The sequence below is a fragment of the Rhinatrema bivittatum genome, chromosome 4 (genome assembly GCF_901001135.1).
Source record: "Rhinatrema bivittatum chromosome 4, aRhiBiv1.1, whole genome shotgun sequence".
Taxonomy (NCBI): Eukaryota; Metazoa; Chordata; class Amphibia; order Gymnophiona; family Rhinatrematidae; genus Rhinatrema; species Rhinatrema bivittatum.
Window position 1 is genome coordinate 232819906 of NC_042618.1, and position 19693 is coordinate 232839598.

General features: G+C 44.4%; 1 protein-coding gene across 3 annotated transcripts in view; it reads left to right on the forward strand.

The window, feature by feature from the left end:
* CACNA2D4 (calcium voltage-gated channel auxiliary subunit alpha2delta 4) overlaps positions 1-19693 on the forward strand; it is a 558520-nt gene that overhangs the window by 456114 nt on the left and 82713 nt on the right. For all 3 annotated transcript variants that reach the window (XM_029599894.1, XM_029599895.1, XM_029599896.1), the window contains 2 exons: positions 8097-8149; positions 8986-9041. In XM_029599894.1, coding sequence (XP_029455754.1) covers positions 8097-8149; positions 8986-9041 — 109 coding nt within the window. The remainder of the gene's footprint in view (positions 1-8096; positions 8150-8985; positions 9042-19693) is intronic.

Sequence of the window (19693 nt, forward strand, 5' to 3'; positions counted from 1 at the left end):
CTGTGAAAACTTACTTTTTATATTGGAGAAGAAGGAAAAGAATTTTGGGGGTTCCGCAGGCTAGTTACTTTCCTGTGGGGTAAGCCGCCTGACAGGGAGCCCCTTCTTATTTAACTAACTAGTGGGTGTGGCTGCCCCCCCCCCCCCAAAATGTTTGGGTTGAAGCTTCAGAATCCCTGCAGAGCTGCTTGGACTGACCAGCCATAGCAAAAATAGCAGTGATTCTGACAATACCTTGGAGTCTTATCTATTTGCATACTGTTATGAAATCAATGTACAAGACAAAGAGAAGTATGGAAAGATACTTGAAGACCCTCTGTGATGTTTACCTGTTTTGTTTGAAAAGACGTGTTTGTGGTATGAATATGTACACTTGTGTAAGAATTCCTGAAAAAAAATGTGTTGGTTGTGTTTTGTTTTGGCAAAGAGAAGTATTGGTCAAATGAATTCATCCTTAAATGCCTATGGATACAGTTTTACAATGTCACCTCCTGCAGATGGCTTTCATTTTTCAACAGCCAAATGTCCCAATAAGAAATCTTTATTGAATGGAGACAAAATCTTGCAAACAAGCCCGACTCAGGCCGAGTTTCGCCCTCTTTCAGTGGGGCTGCGTCAGGGGCTCAAATTTATCGTTTCGTTGTGGTTGAGTTTTCAAATTCCAAATACATATATGCATCAGATAATAAGAATGGTGCAATACAGCCTGGAAGTTAAAAGATAAAACCTGTGCTTATCTAAAGGAAGAACATATCTGGACCAGGAAATCAAACTGTGCTAGAGAGAACTTGTTTGGAGCTCAGAGGATCCTGATGCTGCACCAGAAGGATTTTTCCTTGAGTTGAACTGGGCATTCTTATTATTTGATGCTTATATGTATTTGGAATTTGAAAACTCAACCACAACGAAACGATAAATTTTGAGCCCCTGACGCAGCCCCACTGAAAGAGGGCAAAACTCGGCCTGAGTCGGGCTTGTTTGCAAGATTTTGTCTCCATTCAATAAAGATTTCTTATTGGGACATTTGGCTGCTGATTCTGTACTGTTGCCCTCACGGCTTTGTTTGGCAGCCTCCCTCGCTGTTTTTTCAGACTTTCATTTTTCAAGCCCTCTGTTTTCAGTTAGCTGAGCCCTCTCAATAGCTTGCACAGTAGGAGGTTATCACCTGGACTGAGGTAGGTATTAAATAGCATGTCATTAGCAAGTATTCAGAAAATAGTGTGGAAAACTGAGCATACCACACTATTTACCTTGCACATACTAACCTTCATTTGCATATGACATTCCTTCCTTTACATCCAAGGCCATGCTAATTTTAGCTAACACTAACGTCTTTTGAGACCATTTTAGAGCCTTATTGCATACATGTGCATGAGGGCCCATAGTCTTTCTGTAACTGTACGTTCTGCTGTTTGCCCCCCTCAGTTTTCTCACCCCTCTGCAAACGCATCACCCCCAGCCCCCTACTGCCGCTATCCTTTTATATTATAACACTTTATAGCTTTGAAAACACAAAGCTGTATGTAATGCAGCTTGCAATTTATTTGTATCTTCACAACATCAATCCGTAGCTTATTTTGTACTGACCTGATAAAGGAAACACAGCTCCCAACAGGTAGTCACAGATGTTAAATTAGTCCAATAAAAAGGTATCACCTACAACTGGTTTGGTGATTTTTACCTTTTTGTATCCAAGTGAACTAGCATGGCTACCACACTGCTTTATTTACAAAAGGCCAACCTTCTAACCACAGGAGCACAAGATCAGTATAAACAAACGTAAGGACGAATAGGTACTCACCTTGAAACGTTATTGTACAATCATATCCTCAACTACTAACCTAATCAAGACCTCTGCAGCTAACAGCACATGTTTAGCAAACTAATGTATATACTGGTATCTTTATTTAGGACATCTGTGTGCAATTCATGCCTTTCTATAGGGTCTTCCTCAAGACAGTGTGCAAATATATCTGCCCCATAATGGCCAGTGTCTCATTTTACAGACCTAATCAGTTCTGGTGCCGCTGGCTTGGGTCAGTTCCTTATCCATACAGCTTCTTGCCTTCTTCCAGAGCAGTATGATAGAAAGTGGGAAATGTAACTCAATAGAAGCTTTTTGTCTGTTCAGAACTGGGCAACACTGTCCAGAGATTTGGAAGTCTTAATGTCAGGTTGCTGAGAACATCTCCAATAATATATTCAAAGCAATGAGAATGCCTGGGCTATGAATGCTATCAGATTCCCAATCAACAATTAAGGAAGAGCTATGTATAGAAATATTAACAAAATAATTAGAGGGAATTAACCTGATTGTGTTCATTATGCAAATCTGGTGGTGATTCATACCAGTCCTTTGACAGGGAGAAAGCAAAGAGGGATGGAGGAGGGGAGAGGATCCCAGACTGAATCAGGCCGATGCAATACCAAATGCGAAAAAACGTGTGTCCAAACTGGGCGCATGTTTTTTCAACATGCACACATCCCCCTTGGCGCCTGATATAGTACGCAAGTGAGTTGCTGGATTAAAAAGGACGCTCTAGGGATAAAATGTGCGTCCCCAGTGCGTCCATGGCATCAGATGCCCAGGAGATGTGGCTGTGCACGGGTTAGGAAAACGGACGCTCGTTAATTGTGTCCTTTTCCTAACCTGACTGCCATCAAGTTTTATTTTTCCATGCAGCTTGGAGCGCATGAAGACCTAACACCAGCTCTGGGCTGGAATTAAGATTTGCATGTTAAAACATACGCGTCAGGAGCATGGTGATTTTTTTAGCATCGGGATAATACCAAATATCCTCATCTACCTGGCTGGTTTGGACGCGTGTTTTGGATGTTCTAATCCCATTATCGCAAGGGGAGTTATTGCAGCGCATCCAAAATGCGTGTCCAACCCTGTGGCAAGCTGTGCGCTAGGCTGAGCGAACTGTATTGCATCGGCCTGAATGATTTGTTCTACAGCAGTCATTCAGAGATCAATGTTAAGTAAACCGGCAAGTGGCACAGTTATCAAAATTAAGTTAAGTGCCGATGAGTATTCAGCTGAAGTTATCAGGGTACATGTGCTGCTGAATATACTCGGATAAAGGTACCTGCATAAAATTATCTGGGAACCTTTGCCACTCAACGGGCTTTTGAATGTTGAAAAAAAGTAGTAGTGACCCAGCAGAACCTCAAGTCTCCCTCCCTCCCTACTTGCAAGATTTACAAAATTAGAAGCTCCAGCAGTGACAGATCTCCTTCTCCCTCCTGGCCTCACCCACAAGCAGCCCTCCTCCCAACCCCCGAAATATGTTAAAAAAAAATGTAGCAAGAGCCAAGCAGCCCTCCAGTCTTATCTCCCTCAAGATATTTTTAAAAGTGTAGCACAGGCCAAGCAGCCCTAATTTCTCCCATCCCCTTCTTAAAAAAAAAAAAAAAAAAAGCATTGCCACAAATTCCAATCCCCCCCTTCCAAAATCCCTGAACACCCAAAAACATCCCAGAAGGCCAGTGGGGGAGGACGTGAGGCCCTTACCTCCTCCCTCTGAGCCAGGTACTGTGCCTGCACAGCTGACAGCTATTGGACCTTAGTATTCATTTATTCACTTCCCAGAACTCTCAGTACTGAAGTGTGATTGGTTCCTTCTCTGTCACTGAGTTCTGAATGGGGCTGGTCCCTTTGTTGGTGAAGGGACCAATCACCATTCAGAAATCATTGACATGTAGGAATCAGTTCCCAATTAATGCAGAATTCTGAAAGGGGATTGTTCGGTTCATCCCAGCGTAACGTGAATGAATCAATACTAAGTGCTGGTATCTGTCAGCTGCATCAGCAGTTTTCAGCCCAGTGGGAGCATTAGCTAGCGTATGGCTAACATGGCCTAAGCCAAAGGCGCCACTGCTCAAAGGCTCCCCTTGCCTGTGAGGATCTGTCTCCAGTTTGAAAAAAAGAGACTTTGGCCCACTGTAAGAATAACTGAGCCATAGTGGGGGCCAGCAGTGCAGGAGAAGCAGAGACTCCCCCTTTTCACCCCAACCTTGTTTGCCTGCTTTTGTGCAGTGCCTCTTTTCTTTTCCGCCTCACAGTTGAAACCTGAGCTCAACTGTTTGAACCGTGGGTGTGGGAGAGTGGGGATTTCAAGATAGACTGGAAAGAGCAGAGCAGGGACTTGGGGATGCAGAAAGTAAGGACTTAGACTGAGCAGGGATTTGGGACAAACAATAGGGAATCTACAGTTGAGTGGGGATGTATTAGATAAGCTGGGGAAGGTATGAGTGAGCATGTGAATGACCTGAGGTACTGGAGAGAGTGTGAGTGGCGGTGGAAAGGGAGTTGGGCGTTGTGAAGGTGAGAGAGAGTGGGAATGGGGTTCGGTAGGCAGTGAAAGAGAGGTAATAGGTGGCTTGGTAGGGCTAACAGAAAGAAGAATAGTGCCATGGAAGGAAAGAGTAGCAAGGAAGAAGCTGGATTTGGTGAGGGGATGAGAGGCAGAGGAAAGTAGACAAAGGTTTGGGAGAATGTGAGTACCAAGGGTGGAAATGGGAGACTAGGGAGTGGGTGAAAAACAATGGGGGAATAGGAGGCTGTGGAAGACATGACAAACAGGGAAAGGGAAAGGAGTGAGAGATAGAAAACTGGTAGGTAGGTGAGAGGTGAAAAGAGGGAGTGTGAGGACTAGAGGGTTAGAGAGGGGGAAAAAAAGAGGTGAAATTTAACTGTGAGTGGATAAAAAGGCAGAGAAGAGATAAATGGAGGAAAAAACCATGAATAGGAAAGATCAGTGTAAGAGACATTTGTAAGGAAGAAGACAGGAGAGAGAAGAAATGGAAAATGGAAAGGAGACCCTGGAATGAACTTAGGAGAAGGGTGAAAAGAGAGACCAGGACCAAATAAAATGCCCACACAACAAAGGTAGAAAAGGAAATATTTTATTTTTGTAACTCTTTTTCAGTGGGGGTACTGTCTCCCAAAGGGCCATAAAAGAATTTGTTTCTTGGGGCTCTCTCAATAGGCATATTTCCCCCTCTTTGATTGTCCCAAAGTGTAGATCCTTTCTATGGGGGGAAGGCTAATCTGTTAGACGCAGGGGGTCATTTTCTTTCCTGTGTGTGTAGCTGTTTGTTGTCCTTCTCCTCCTTTTACTCTGTGATAGTGTTGCAGGGACCAGACAGGACACAGTATTGAGTGTTCAGAATAAAGGTTTACGGTGATTATCTTCAATGTAAATAAAGTTCAATCAATCAGGAATGACTGGTCCACTGTACATCTGTATTTACATCTGTGTGACAACTGGATTTTTTTTTTTTTTTTTTTACTGATTCTTCTCTACTCTCTGTGCATGTGTCCTCAGCACCAGGTCTGGAGCTATTTATTATCCTGCAGGGAGTGGGCTGATAAAAAAAAAAAAAAAATCCCAGTTGAGTAGGAAACTCCATAAGAGTGACAAGGATCCCCCCATAGTCACAAAAAGCTACCCGAGGTCCACACGAGTCCAGATAATTCCCAGCCTGTGTCCCATAGGGTAAAGATCCCATTGTGGGTCTCCAAAGCTCTTGCTTCTTCTCCTCGGACTCCTTCTGAAGTGATCTCTTGTTTTGGACAGGTTTGTACTGGTAAAACAGGCTAATATAGCGCAGCTCCAAACCTCCTCACAAACCAAAAAGGGCAAAACACTTTCAAAATCCCAAAACATTTTCTTCTGAGGTGAGGAGCCACTGGTGCCCTTCCGCTTCAGGGGAAGGGATTCACAGGTCAGCTCACCCCTGGCCTCTGGAATTCAGGTCGTGTCAATCACCAAAACTGGACCAGAGACTCACCCCTGGTAAACGCAGGAAAAACTGCCCAAAATGTAACCAAAGTCTCTTTTTTCCAAACCGGAGACAGACCCTGACAGGCAAGGGGTGCACTGCAGGAATCTCCTCAAAATATCAACCTTTATCCAAACCCGGCTCCTTGTTCTCCAGAAGCCAAATCTCTCTAGACCACTAGTCTCCCCCCCCCCCCCCCACCCAAGTGAACTAAGGAGCTGCCATTCACAGCCGGCCTCAAGGGGAGGTGCTGAAAGGAAATGGTTTCTCCCTCTAAGCTGGAATATCTAGGACAGGTGTCTAGGGCCACCTACTGGAGACCAAGAGTTCTCTATATTTTAATTTTTAGAAAGAAAGATATGTCTGCTTTGGGAATGTGCATTTCTTATATCTTTGTATTTTACTCATTATAGGTGGAAATGCATTTCTATATCTGTTTCAGCTTCTCCTATGTTGAACTGCTCATAGACACCTGACTTTTAAGAAACATTCACATGCTTAAAATTGGGTTTTACACATGTAAATGCATTTTACTCATGTGAGGGAGCTTTTGAAAATTGCACAATAAATTGCCATTTAATTGTCCATAGGGTATTCACATGTAAGTGTACTTTGTGCGTGTAAATGGCTTTTGAAAATTGCTACGATATGTTACATTTACACTTGTAACTCCTTTTAAAATTCCCTCCCGAGTCTGGCTTCTTGGGGTTTCTATTTAGGTTTTTGTCAGTATATTTCTGTTTCTAAATTGTGGTCCTTTATTCTGTATTAGGTTAGGGTTGGCCTGTGTTCAGCCTGTGTGATTGAGGTGAGGGATTCTGTTAGTGTGTAGTGTCTGTGTGGGGATTTATAACTTGTTTTGTTTTTCAAATAGGAGATGTATTGGTGTAATAGGACCTGTAGTAATATTTGTAGTGTGGCCCTTTCATAATTAAGGTTCTTGCTGTATGAGTCCTGGGTGTTAGTGCCATTATGGTATGGCAGGTTTGCTATACAATTCGAGTGCGTTTTTGGCAGGGTTTTGTGGTACACCACAATTTGCTTGATAGTGGAAAGAGTTTGTTTTGTTGTCAGTAATCTACAATCTAATTAGCTTAACATAATCAAACATCCTATAATTTGATAGAAGAGAAAAAGGCATGACATCATGGTTTAAAGACACACACTCCTTTTTCAACCCCTATTGCTTAACAAGACAGAGATCATTTTTGTCTTAGAATATGTTGCGGGTGGGTTGTGCGTTTTATAATTATTATTGTGTACCGCTTAGAGATTTTTTTTTTTTTTTTACGGTCTATCAAATTGAATATATAAATAAATAAGGTTCACACTTATGTCTACTTATAGATTATAAATAATAATAGTGTTATGTTTTGTTTAAAAAATATTTAAGGGTGTCTCTGAACTCATGCAGTGTATGATGCACTTTTTTTACTTGGCCATAAGTGCCAAATTGCCTGACTAAGGCTCTGTTTCTCCTCCTGCTGGATTTCTGGCACTTAACTACAACTGACAGATACCAGCACTTAGTATTCATTTATTCACTTCACTCTGAGTTGAATAGACCAATTCCCTTTCACAACTCAGTACTGAGTGAGGATTGGCTCCTATTCTCCATTTATTTATTTATTTTTAAAAGTCTTATATTCCACATCCCTCATATTCATCAACAAGTCCTGAACAGGGATCGGTCCCTTCACTGACAAAGAAGGGACCAAACACCATTCAGAACTCACTGATGGAAGGAACCAGTCCCAGTATTAAGTGCCAGTAGATGTCAGCCCTACCAGCACTTAGCGTTTTATCCATTGGGAGGAGGTCAGAAATTCTCTTCCTTCCTATGGGCTTCTGGCATGCTTTTAGGAGATTCGGGTTTTGAGTGAGGGTGGAGGATGGGAATTTGTGGCAATTCTTTTTTATAAGATAGGGAATGGGATGAGGAGCGGGGCTGCTCAGCCCATACCACATTTGTTTTAATATTTTGAAGGGATAGAAGGGGAGGGATCGGGCCTGTCTTGGTTATCCAGATAAATTTAGGACAACTATTTGGCTGACCTGACTTATTCAGATAAATGTATCTGGTCAGTGCTGACTGGAAGCATCTCTGTTACCACCTCCTTTTATCTGGCTAAATTTTGTGCAAGTGAATAGTTGAGATGATAAAATTTAGCTGGGGAGCTGGGGGGAATATTCAGATCTCGGATTTTGGCCTGCTGCCTGCAAAAGTAAGCCGGAGAAACCTTTTGAATAATGTCTCTCAGTGTCTCAGATACTGGATACTGACTTTATTTTTTATCTTTTGGAAGCCTCTCTATGCTGTGCTGGCTGCTGCAAAGTGGGTGCTGAGCAATTTATTTGTGTAAGTATTACACTGTCTTACTTTTGAGACTTGAATTTGTAATTTTTTGAAGAGGCAGCAGTTTAGCAAACACATTCTCTGCTTTTGATGTGGATTTTTTGACCCACAATTTGAGTACAGAAGCCTGGCTTCACTATTTTTTAAATTATTTCTAATAATCCTGAGATGTATCCCCCTACACCTATCTGCTTTCACATTAAATAATGGACCCCAAACAGAAATATCACTCGACACACTAAGTCATGACCCTTGTACACAGGGATCTCACTCATTCAACTGAGTTAAAGCCTCTGGACACAGGGATCTCATTCATCAAGCTGAGCCATGCCCTCTGCACATAGGAATCTCACCACGCTGAGTCAAGGACTATGTACACAAGGACATCTCTTAACACACTGAACTACAGTACCTACAATCAAAGCTCTTACTGGTCAGACTGTGCTATGGTCTTTGTACACAGGAATGTCAACCATCACATTGTCTCACATCCCTTTTACCCAGGTCATCTCTCATCACATTGAGCCATGCCCCCCTACACATGTGATATTGACTCAAGGTGGCTACTCTGCATATTCTGGAGCCCCATCTACTTTGTATAGTGAGAAAGGCTGATTTTATTGAGCAAAACTGTGCATTGACAATATGCGTCCTGTCACTGGATTTCCGGAGAGGTCCTAATTTAAGAGAGTTATCCCTGAGATAGATAAGCCTTCTTCACATATATAATTCTTTGAGAATTATGACTGAGTAATCCAATATCCTAGCATGCTTGGACAAGAGTCCTTGGGTGCACTGAAAGATTAATACATTGCTTGCCTCTATTACTGTTTCCACAGATTCCTGCTGGAGTTTAATGCGTGTGGCTTCTGGCACTCTGACAGTGTCACAGATGGTAAGTGGGTAGAAGCAGTTCAGCTTTTGTACACTGGTGCCGCTGGTCATGAGTGGAGAGGCCAGTGCCGGCACGTACACGGGAAGCCTTGGGATGAGTGCCACAGCCCATCCTTAGCCACTGGGTTTCAGTACTTTCTTGCGGAATGGACAGCCACTCCTACATGTGTCCTGAGTTAGGAGAAGTCGACCTTATTGCAGCAGAACTGCAAAAATTGGCAAAAATCACTTGTGACAAAGTGAACTCTCGATCTCGAAAGTTATGCCTCCTTAAGTCTGTTAATCTGTACGGTGCCGGTTTTTGCTACAACAGACTAACGCAGCTACCTTGCTGAGGAATGAGTTGAGAGTTGATGCAAACAATTTCTTTAACAGACTTAACACTCATACGGGCCAATACAGTAAGACGCGCGGGAGAGCCGGCAAGCGCCTGCTCTCCCGACGCGCGCCCAGGCCACACTCCTGGGCGCGCGATTCAGTAAAGAAACATATGCAAATTAGAGCCTGCAGTAAAAGGAGGCGCTAGGGACACTAGTGCGTCCCTGGCGCCTCCTTTTTGACAGGAGCGGTGGCTGTCAACGGATTTGACAGCCGACGCTCAATTTTACCGGCGTCTGTTCTCAAACCCGCTGACAGCCACGGGTTCGGAAAACGGGCGCCAGCAAAACTGAGCGTCCGTCTTCCAACCCGCGAGCTGATTTTTTAATTTTTTTTTTAATTTTTAAATTTTTTTTTTATTTTTGTGGCCTCCGACTTAATATCGTTATAATATTAAGTCAGAGGATGTACAGAAAAGCAGTTTTTTCTGCTTTTTTGTACACTTTCCTGGTGCCAGCCAAAATTAACGCCGGCGGTTCCACGTAAGAGAAGGCACCAGGGCTGGAACGGAGGCAGGCCCTTGAGGAGCGAGTACCTGGTTCCAGGGAACAGCTCTGAGGTGGAGATGGTAGTACTCACTGGTGTTGATGATAGCGAATCCTTCTAGGCAGAAGAGAAGGTAGGAGCAGGCAGCGAGTCAGGGAACATGTGCCCTCGAGGAGCGAGTACCGGTTTCCTGATAGCGACCTGAAAAGCAAGTGAGGCCCCGGAGGAGCGGGTACCCCATTAGTGTTAAGAGTCCAATGGTATTGGAGGCAGAGTAGCTGGGTACGGAGGGCAGATCCCATCCGTAAGGAATCCCCTTGCTAACTCAAAGGCTAGCAAACATCGTAGGCTTTAAATATCCGGGCAGTGTGACGTCATCACAGGGGGGCGCCCCTGAGGTTCGCACCAAGTAGGAAATAAGAGTGAGGGCCGCGCGAGCCGTAAGGTACAGGCAGAGCATGGCGGGAGGCAGCACCCAAGCTGGTCTGGGGATGCCAGAGAGGGTGGCAGGCAGATGCCGCGGCAGCCAGGCTTCCATCAACAGCAAGAGGAGGTGCCAGGAAAGAAAGGTAGGCGGAGTGAAGCCGTCAGGAAGGGACGGTTGCAACACATTGGGGCAGGAAAGGAACCTGAGTGTCCAGGTAGGCTGTCTGGGTTTGGGGAGTTTAAAAATTGTGTGACATGAGGGATGCCACTTTTTTTGGTAGATTTATTTTTCTCGTTCTGTAGGACATCAAAGTTTAAAGTTTATAAAAGCTCCTTAACATCTCTCACCTCTAGGAAGGTCGAGCAAACAAAGGAGCTGCTGTACAGATCATTAACCTTAGACTCCTGCACGCACTGCACTGAAGCATGAATACAAACGTCCACAATTTAAAAGGTCCACACGTAAATTTCGCAGGTTACACGCCAAAGTGCCAGGCCTCTCAAAGGGGGTGTGCCGGGGGGTGGGGTCTGGGCAGGGTGGGCCGGGACAGCACCATTAGACACTATCCCAGGGAAGCACGTGCCAGTAGCTGGCCGGCGCGTGGAAGTTACTTCTGCTCCAGAGCAACAGTAAGTATTGAAATAAAAAAACTTGGGGTAGTTAGGTAGGGGAAGAGAGGGGAAAGGGGAGGAAGGGTAGGTAGGGGGGGTAGGGAAGTTCCCTCCCAGTGTGCTCCTTAATTGGAAAAAGGCTGATCGCATCGCCACATATGTTAAAATCCGGCATGCATGTGCGCACAGACATTGTATTTTATACACGCTCACGAGTCGCAGACCACGTGCATGTTATAAAATCAGCACACGGGTCTTAAAAGCGACCCCTTAGTGAACTGAAGCATGCTCTCGGGGAAAGATAATTTAAAAAACTAGGGGCATGACTATAATGATAGTTGTACACCTTTTATTCCAAGAAAAATAAAATGTTAAAATGAGAAAGAAAGGAGCCATAGGAATAAAATTGAAAGAAGAAGCAGTAATGTCATGAAACAGGCCAATTTAATATAGGAAGAAATCTGGAGCTAATACTGCTGATCTAAGACCAGGCGAAAAATGTATTCTTGCTTAAATGGCTATAACTTATGATTGAGTGTGCTTAAGACAATTCTTCGGAGGTTATGATATCTTATATTGGATCAGTATGAGAATATTATCATTGAAACGTCACCTAAGACTGCAGGTCTTGTCTGCCTAATTTACTTCCTGCCACTCTGCCACAATCTTGCTTGAACTCCTGCTTTACTTTCATTTCTTTGTAACTAAAAAAAAAAAAAATAATTCAAATTTAATTCCGAAATCCTCCAAAGAACAGATTTACATGATCTTGAAAACTCGTGTACTGTCAGTTGTGAAATCCCCTTGAATTTTCGTGGCTGGCAAGATGGACTGGAGAGCAGGAGGCGGCAGTGTATTTGGCCCCTGTCGGAGACCCAGGAGGAAGGAGAAGTCGTTGACCCAGTCGGGGTCCCTAGAGGGGAACGGGCATCTTTGGGTCTGATTGGAGGCCCAGCAGAAGGAGAACGTGTCTTTGGCTCCAGGCAGGACTTGGGAGGCAGCAGCAGGGCCAGGGAGAAGAGAGAGAAGACTACAATACGGGTGAGGGGGAGAAGGAGAAAAGTGAGAGGGCTAGAGAGGAAGGAGAGTTAGGGGAAGAGGAAAGAGAGAGGACTGTATCTGAGTGTAGGGGATGAGAGGGGAGATAGGATTTTGCGCCCAGGTGGGGTGGGCTGGGGAATGGAGAAGGAGAGTGGTAGGGCTAAGGGGGGAAAGGAGAAGAAGGAAGGAGGGGAGAGAAAGAAAACTGCACCTGGATAGGCAGATGAGAGCGAGGACTATTGCACCAGGGTGTGTAAGGTGGAGTGGGAAGTGAGAGGACTGCACCAGGAGGGAGTGGAGATGTGCACTCTTCAGGAAAGAAATGCACTCACCAGGTACTCCGGTCAGTCCCTGCATCACCCCACCGAAAAAAATGATTGTGGGGTGAGAGCCTGTCATCCCTGGCAAGTAAGTTCTGGAGGAATTCTTTAAAACTCTGTGTGCAGCAGCATCTTTGGATAATTGGTCCAAGCCAAGCCAAAAACAGGAAGTGGGACTGGGGCAGCTCTGAGGACACAGACCTGCCTGCATCCTGCTGCTGATTAAACATGCTCTGAAGAAAGCTGCAGCAGTCCCATCTGACCAACCACTTTTTCTTCTTGAGTTTTGTGACTGTGATTTGTATTGTTCTCTAGCAAAACAGCATCCGGCACCACCACAGTTATGCACTAACAAGTGAATTTTCAAAGGCGTTACTCGCGTAAATGTTACATATTATTACTGCCATTTTCAAAAGCCACTTGCACGAGTAAATCCTGTGGACAATTCAATGGCATATATTTTAGCAATTTTCAAAAGCCCACTTACACGGGTAAAATGCATTTAAATGTGCAAAACCCATATTTAAGCAAGTAAATGCTTTTGAAAAATAGGCCGTAAGAGTGGATCGATCCTTCTTGAGGTCAGGATTTTTTTAGAAACACTGAAAGCAAAATGATCTTGGTCAGGGAAACAAATTACAGAATAGATTTAAGGGTTGGGTAAAACTCCAATAATGCTGCTTGCACTTAACAGGAGCTGATGGGAACATGTAGCAGAAACATTTGGCACATTCCTGCTTTTGGCTTGTGATCCACAACTGTTTTGGTTTTTTTTCACTCTGGAGATCAACCTGAGGCCTTGGTTTTCCACCTGGATGTATTTTATTTTATGGATTGTAAAACTGTAATCCCAGCTTATGCAACTGGGATATGGTGCCCCATCAGAAAATTACTGGATCAGTGCTCTGCTCTTTGGATCACTGTCATTAAACTTCAAAAATCACATCAGCTCTAAATTTTATGTGCTTGATCGTAAAGGCATCTGTTCCATAAATCCATGTGTGTATCATGAGTCACAGCTATCTGCTGAGCATCCACTCAGGCAGGGATGAGAGAACTGATCAGAAACAATGGAGAAGTGCACCACTGCCATGCCCTCAACCTCCTGCCACTTGCCAAAAGCCATCTGCCGAAGGGAACTCATTATACTTAGCACTGTGTGATCAGATCCATTCCAAATACACGCTAGGCTTTTTCCCTGGGAATCTAGGTGCAGAGCCTCTGCTACAATGGAATAAGTGTGGTCAGCCCAGGCCATCCTACAGACACCCACTGACTTGCTGTGAAGGGACAGAGAAAGAGAAGACATGATCCAGAGGGGAAAAAAAAAACAATACACCACAGTAAAACTGTACCACCATCCTAATTTTGCAGAAATTATAGTTTTACAATGGCATCCACTTGTATGCTCTCAGCAGAATATTTTGGCAAGGTTTTATCATTTTGCAGAAGAAATGCCTGTTAGTAATGCATACTGGTAAAATTCTTCAAGATAAATCCACTGACTTTGGAGGCTGTTTGAAGACTGGGATAAACATTATCTATTGGATGAGGAGTGAGCGGGCTTAGAAGACGGTGAATCTTGTATGTTCTCTTTGGACTTGGTGTATTTTAGTGTTATGATTTATTTATCTGGCCAAACAGCATCTGTTCTATTTCTTTACTGAAACATTTAATAAAAATTAAAATTGGAAAAAGAAATGAAGCACATATTTAATTTGAGGATACTTAGCACTAAATAAATAAGGACCGGACAGGACAGGACTTGGAATTTTTATGCAACTTCTTCCTACTACCACCATATCAGGAAAAATATATCAAGGAGAGCCAACGTGCTTTAACATTGTCACATCAAAATAGTAAAGCATCTGCAACAGTCTGCTTTTTAATAGTTAATTTGTAAACTGAATCATTCCTTTCCACGTGCAATATGAAGTGGAGAAGTAACCCAGTGGTTAGCGCAGTGGGTTATAAACGAGGGTCCAAATCTCACTGCTGCTCCTTGTGACCCTGGAGAAGCCACTTTACCCCAGGTACAAATTAGGGTGTGAGCCCTCTGGGGACAGGGAAATACCTACAGCACATGAGTGTAAGCCGCTTTGAAGTGCTGAAAAGCAGACTATAAATCAAATCAAATAAATATGCTTTTGCTGTCTAAATGATGAAATAGCTGCATATTTCACATTGTAGACAAGCCTCGGCAATCTTAACGTTTGGCCACAGAATTCCAAATGCCTTACGGCAAAAGGTACAATCAGGTTGCTGCTTTGGCCCTTGATTATGACACTATTTATGGGGTAGGTCCACTAGAACGCCTGTGGTTTTCATGCTAGTAAATTAACCTTTGTAAATAGCACCAGAATCAAACACAGGCCTTAGCATGAAAACTAGTGAACCTAACAGATGCTGTTTGGCAAGATAAATATCATAACACTAAAATACACAAGTCCAGAGAGAACAAACAAGATACATATATTCACCGTCTTCTAACCCCGCTCAGTCCTCATCCAATAGATCTTTTTTATCCCAGTCTTCAAACAGTCTCCAAGTCAAACAAAATCTGCTATCCGCGTTCTCTGTACAGCGGTGAGCCTTTCCATTTGCTAAAGAGACTTCATACTAGGAAAAAACATTTTTTTTTCCACTGAGCAGCTATTTTGTGCCTAGTTGCTATTAATATTTGAAAATTAGCTTGTTCAAATGCTTCGGTGCATCATCAACCAGAACATTAAGGAGGTAAAATTTTGGATCCTCTTCCATTTGCATTTTTTTCATTTCTAAAATGATTTTCTGAACTGCTGTCCAAAACGGAACAGTATACTCACAATTCCACCATGTGTGTCCCATTGTGCCCTCTTTGCCACATTCTCTCCAACAGCTATCAGGCACATATCTATACATTTTCCTTAGCCTAGATCAGAGCTTCCCAAACTTTTAGGCAATGTGACCCCATTTTAGCACTTGAAAATTCACATGACCCCAGAGAACGACAAAACAAAATAGCAGAGGTGCAGTTCCATCTAACAATCACTGCACGCTCACCCTCCTCCCTCCCAGTCAATCCTGTCTAACTTGTATCCTCTCCAGAAGACCTCAACATCTACTCTCTAGCTGAGTACCTCTTACATCCACCAGCTCCTCTCATCTTCCCAGCATATCTCCTCTCTCACCCTATCCAATTCTTTTTGTCCCAGCTGATCCTTTCCCAGCTCCTAGCCATTTTTATAACCCCCAATTAATCCTCTCATCACATCCCTCTCAGCTCTATAGCCCCTCAATTGGTGCCTTGTCAACCCCTCCCTCTCATTCCATTGCTCATCTCCTCTCTCTCTTCTTCCAGCCTCGCCTCCTCTCCTCTGACCCTTTGCTCACATCCCTCCCAACTGATACTCTCTCACCCCCCTGATCCTCTCCTTATGCCAGTTGATCTTCTGTCATTCCTCCATCCCTCACCTTCCACAGCCAATCCCGCTCCAGCTGATCCAACTCTCAAACCCCTCCTGCATCTGATCCCTCCCTTCAAACAGCCCCACTTCTAAACACCCAGGTCAGCAGCAACATTTTCCTTGTGACTCTGGGCCAAAGTGGATAACAACTGGTGAGAAGAGATGGCAGACTGCTGACTGGGGCAACATTTTTCTCTTTGTTAGGTTCAGTAGAGGGCAAGGAGAGAGGAACAGTGGCAATCTCCCTGTGCACACTCAGCCCACCCTTCCCCTCATGTCTGATCCCAAACCCCACTGTGATCTTCAAGTGGCAACAGCATTAGTAATGAAAGTCAGCATCAGGCCTGTGAGCCAGTGTAAGCTCCCAGAACCTGCAGTGGTCCTGATCTCTTTTCATGCAGGGCTTCCTGTTACCATGGAAACTCGTGCAAGAGCAGTTCCTGCTTCAGGGTCTGTGAGTGTGGGCTGGCTCAAATGGCCCAGGTTGTTTTTCACTACTAATGCTGCTGGTGGTGCCTGAAGAGTTCTGTCACTTGAGGCACTTGTGACCCCAGCTAAAGGTTTTGTGACCCCATGAAGTGTAATACCACCTATAATACATTTTATAATTATTTTCCACTAGCTGAGCAGAGATAGAGAGTCTTGCTATTCTTTGTTGTACTTCCTCCTAATCATCTTCTTCTAAGAAACAGTTTAAATCTTTCGCCAAATCCAACTCGTGTTTTAATTTACTATCTGGAGAGAAAATCAGTGCTATATAAATTTTTGAGATAAACCCTTTGAGCATAGCAAGTTCACTAGATAATATTTCCATTACAGATTTACCCTTTATTAAGATCGGTTTTCCTACTATATACTCTAAATAATGTTTCAGTTGCAAATGAGAAAACAATCATTACTTTCAAGATGATATTTATCTTTCAAACTCTCAAAGCTTAAGACTTAAGACTCTTTTTTTTTATTTATAAGCCACTCCCTCCCTGTTGGAACGTCCCCATTAAACTTAATCAGCATAGGCGGGGAATATCTGAGAAGGTTGTCATCTGTTTGCCCCTGAAATGAGCAGCCTAATCCCAGGAAAGTCAAATCTAGGCCACTGACGGTAGATGGACCTCCGCCTAGGCAGCCACCTTCACTTTGGATTGAGCCCTCTGGTGCTGGTGCCCAGCGTGGCATGAAAATTGGGGGAAGCCCCCAACTTGGAAAGGAAATGAGAGGCCTGAAACAGAGTAAGGAGCAGGAATGAACCACAAATCCAAGATGGAGAACAAACAGGAGCTCTGAATGCGGAAGCTGAAGATAATTAAGTTTTCTGGATACAGGAGTGGAGCCAGAGTACAAGGACCAGAAGGTAGGCCAAGCTCTGGCAACTGACTGCTGAGACTGCCTCAGTATAAGTACAAGTCTATACAGGTAACATGATGGCAGCTGAGGAAAACAAGGAGCACAGAGCTGAAAGGACTAGGCAGACAGTTCAAGCAGCTCAGAGCACCATCTGTAGGCTGGAGGCGCACTCAGCAATGGATCTTTACAGGTCCCCCATTTTAGGGATGGCCTCAGGATGGCCCCTTGTGTTGCTTAACAAGAAATGTCTTCAAAAGACAAGATACGTGGAGGTCGGATGCAGCAACCTAAGATCTTTCTTTGGGGGCCATACCCCTTCCAATTGACCAAGTACTATACTTTGTTATGGGATATTCTAGACGCCAGAATCTCCTCAACCTTGAATTTAAGTTAGCCATTGACCAGAACTGGACACAGACTTGTTCTTTGCCTGTTGAAAGGATCGGGCATGGCCAGCTTTAACAAGGAGATGTGAAATGAGGATGGTATCATAAGAGTGTTGGGAAGCTGAAGGCACATGATTATGGAGTTAATTTTCTCAATAATGGCATATGGCCATATGACCCTAGGACCAAACTTAGCACAAGGGAGCTTCAGCCATAGATTTCTTGCAGACAGTCAAACATTGCCACCACCCTGAAACTGGGGTTCATGTCTACGATGACAGCGAATTTCTTCCGCAAATTATTACGCACCTCTGCCCAGGTTATCTGTAAGTATCACACCAAGTCATGTGCTGTAGGAATTTTCTTACCTGGAGTGGCAGAAGGTAAACAAACAGGGTGTCAGTCATAAACTATGAAGAATGGTGAAACCCCCATAGATGCAGCCCATTCATTCTGATAAGCAGAGTTAATATGTCTAATGAATTACTCAAGGTCTTGGGTGATCCTCTCCATAAGGCCATTTGTCTGAGGATGGTGTCTTGACAAAAACTGCAAATTGATGCTCAAATATCTATAAAAGGCCCTCCAGAATCTGGCAATGAATTAGGGACCTTGGTCCGATATGACAGTGATCAGGAGTACATGTAAATGGACCACCTCCCTTGAATACTGTGTACAATTCTGGTCACTGCATCTCAGAAAGGATATAGCTGCACTGGACGCACGTGTGCGATTTCAAAAACTGACCCCTTTGTGTGGGTAAATGGCTTTTTAAACTTTGCCACGATAGTCTTAATTTTCATGACAGGCATTGATAAAAGTGGAGAGGCTGCTTACAAACTCCTCATGCTCCCCTGAACCCTCTCTCCTCTCCCAACCCCATAATCTCCCCATCTCCTTGTCCCCCATTCTCCAAGCACCTGGTAGCTCCTCCTCTTCCCCTCTTAACTCCTGTAACACATCCCACTTATCCCCATTCCTTTATCCCCGTTCCCCCCCCCCCCCCCACACACACACACACATACACTCAACCCCACATTGTTAAAGATCCGGCAGCAAAAACCTATGGATGAATGCACCCAACCAGATGCGCCGTCAGACTCCCATTATAATAGCAAAAACAATCAAATGTCTTCTCTCCTGCATAGAGCGAGCTACTCTTTGTCAAATTCAACTCAAAAAATAAAAAGGCACAAAATCTTCACCAAGTCCTTTACCTGTTTTTACTTTTTTTCTTAAACTCATTATAAACCAATGTTTAACGGTATATCCTATTTTCCATAATGTGCTTCCTTTCAGATGCTTAAACCCACTGATTTTCTCATTCCCTTCCTTTCATAAAGGTCAAAAGAATTTTGCATCTTGGTAAGATGTTCATGACTAGTGGTCTTGGGAGTTTTTTCCCTACTAACGCTAAACTTACCTGAGGAAGTGTTGCGCTGGAGGTGGACCCTTGGCCTGGTGCAGGATTGGTACGGCCCTCTGGTCGGACCCAGAGAGCACCTGCCACCAGGAGACAGAGGCTAACTGGAGCTTCACCAATAACAGTCCGGGGTTTCCGCAGGTTGAGCCCTTGGGTACCCAGACCGCCTGGACTTAGGTGGGCCTCTGGTGGTCTCCCGGAGAGGTAGCGTAGGGATGTGCCCACCACGAGCAAGGGTGCGTGGCTGATGCAGAGAGGATGGACTAGACCCGAACTGGAAGCTCCGGAGACCTCAGGGAGTTAGCAATCCAGGGAGGCTCTCTGGGCGACACAGGCAGCGCCTGCAGGTCTAGTCAAGTGGAAGCCGCGGTGAGTTTCCTAGCAGGTTGATCTGGTAGTCACAGTAGGCCAGAAGAGCATGTCTGAGTGAAGCGCAAGGGTCAGAGCCAGAGTATCAGTCCAGGAATAGTCAGCCAAAGCAAGGGTCAGTACCAGGGTCAGTTCCGGATGGCAGAAGGGAGAATGGTCAGGCAGGCAGAGGTCAGTTCCAGGTGGCAGACAGAAGAATGGTCAGGTAGGCAGTGGTCAGAAGCAGAGGTCAGTCCGAAGAGGTACTACCTGAGAAGGCTACAGGAACACACAGGGAACAAAGAGATGCTGGAACAGGAGACGCTGGAACACACGAGGCAAACTAGAGCACCGACGGTGTCGACCCGATTGCCAAGGCAAGGATCAAGGGACTGAGTCCTGTCTTATATACAGGGCTCAGGTGATGTCATCATGGCACACCA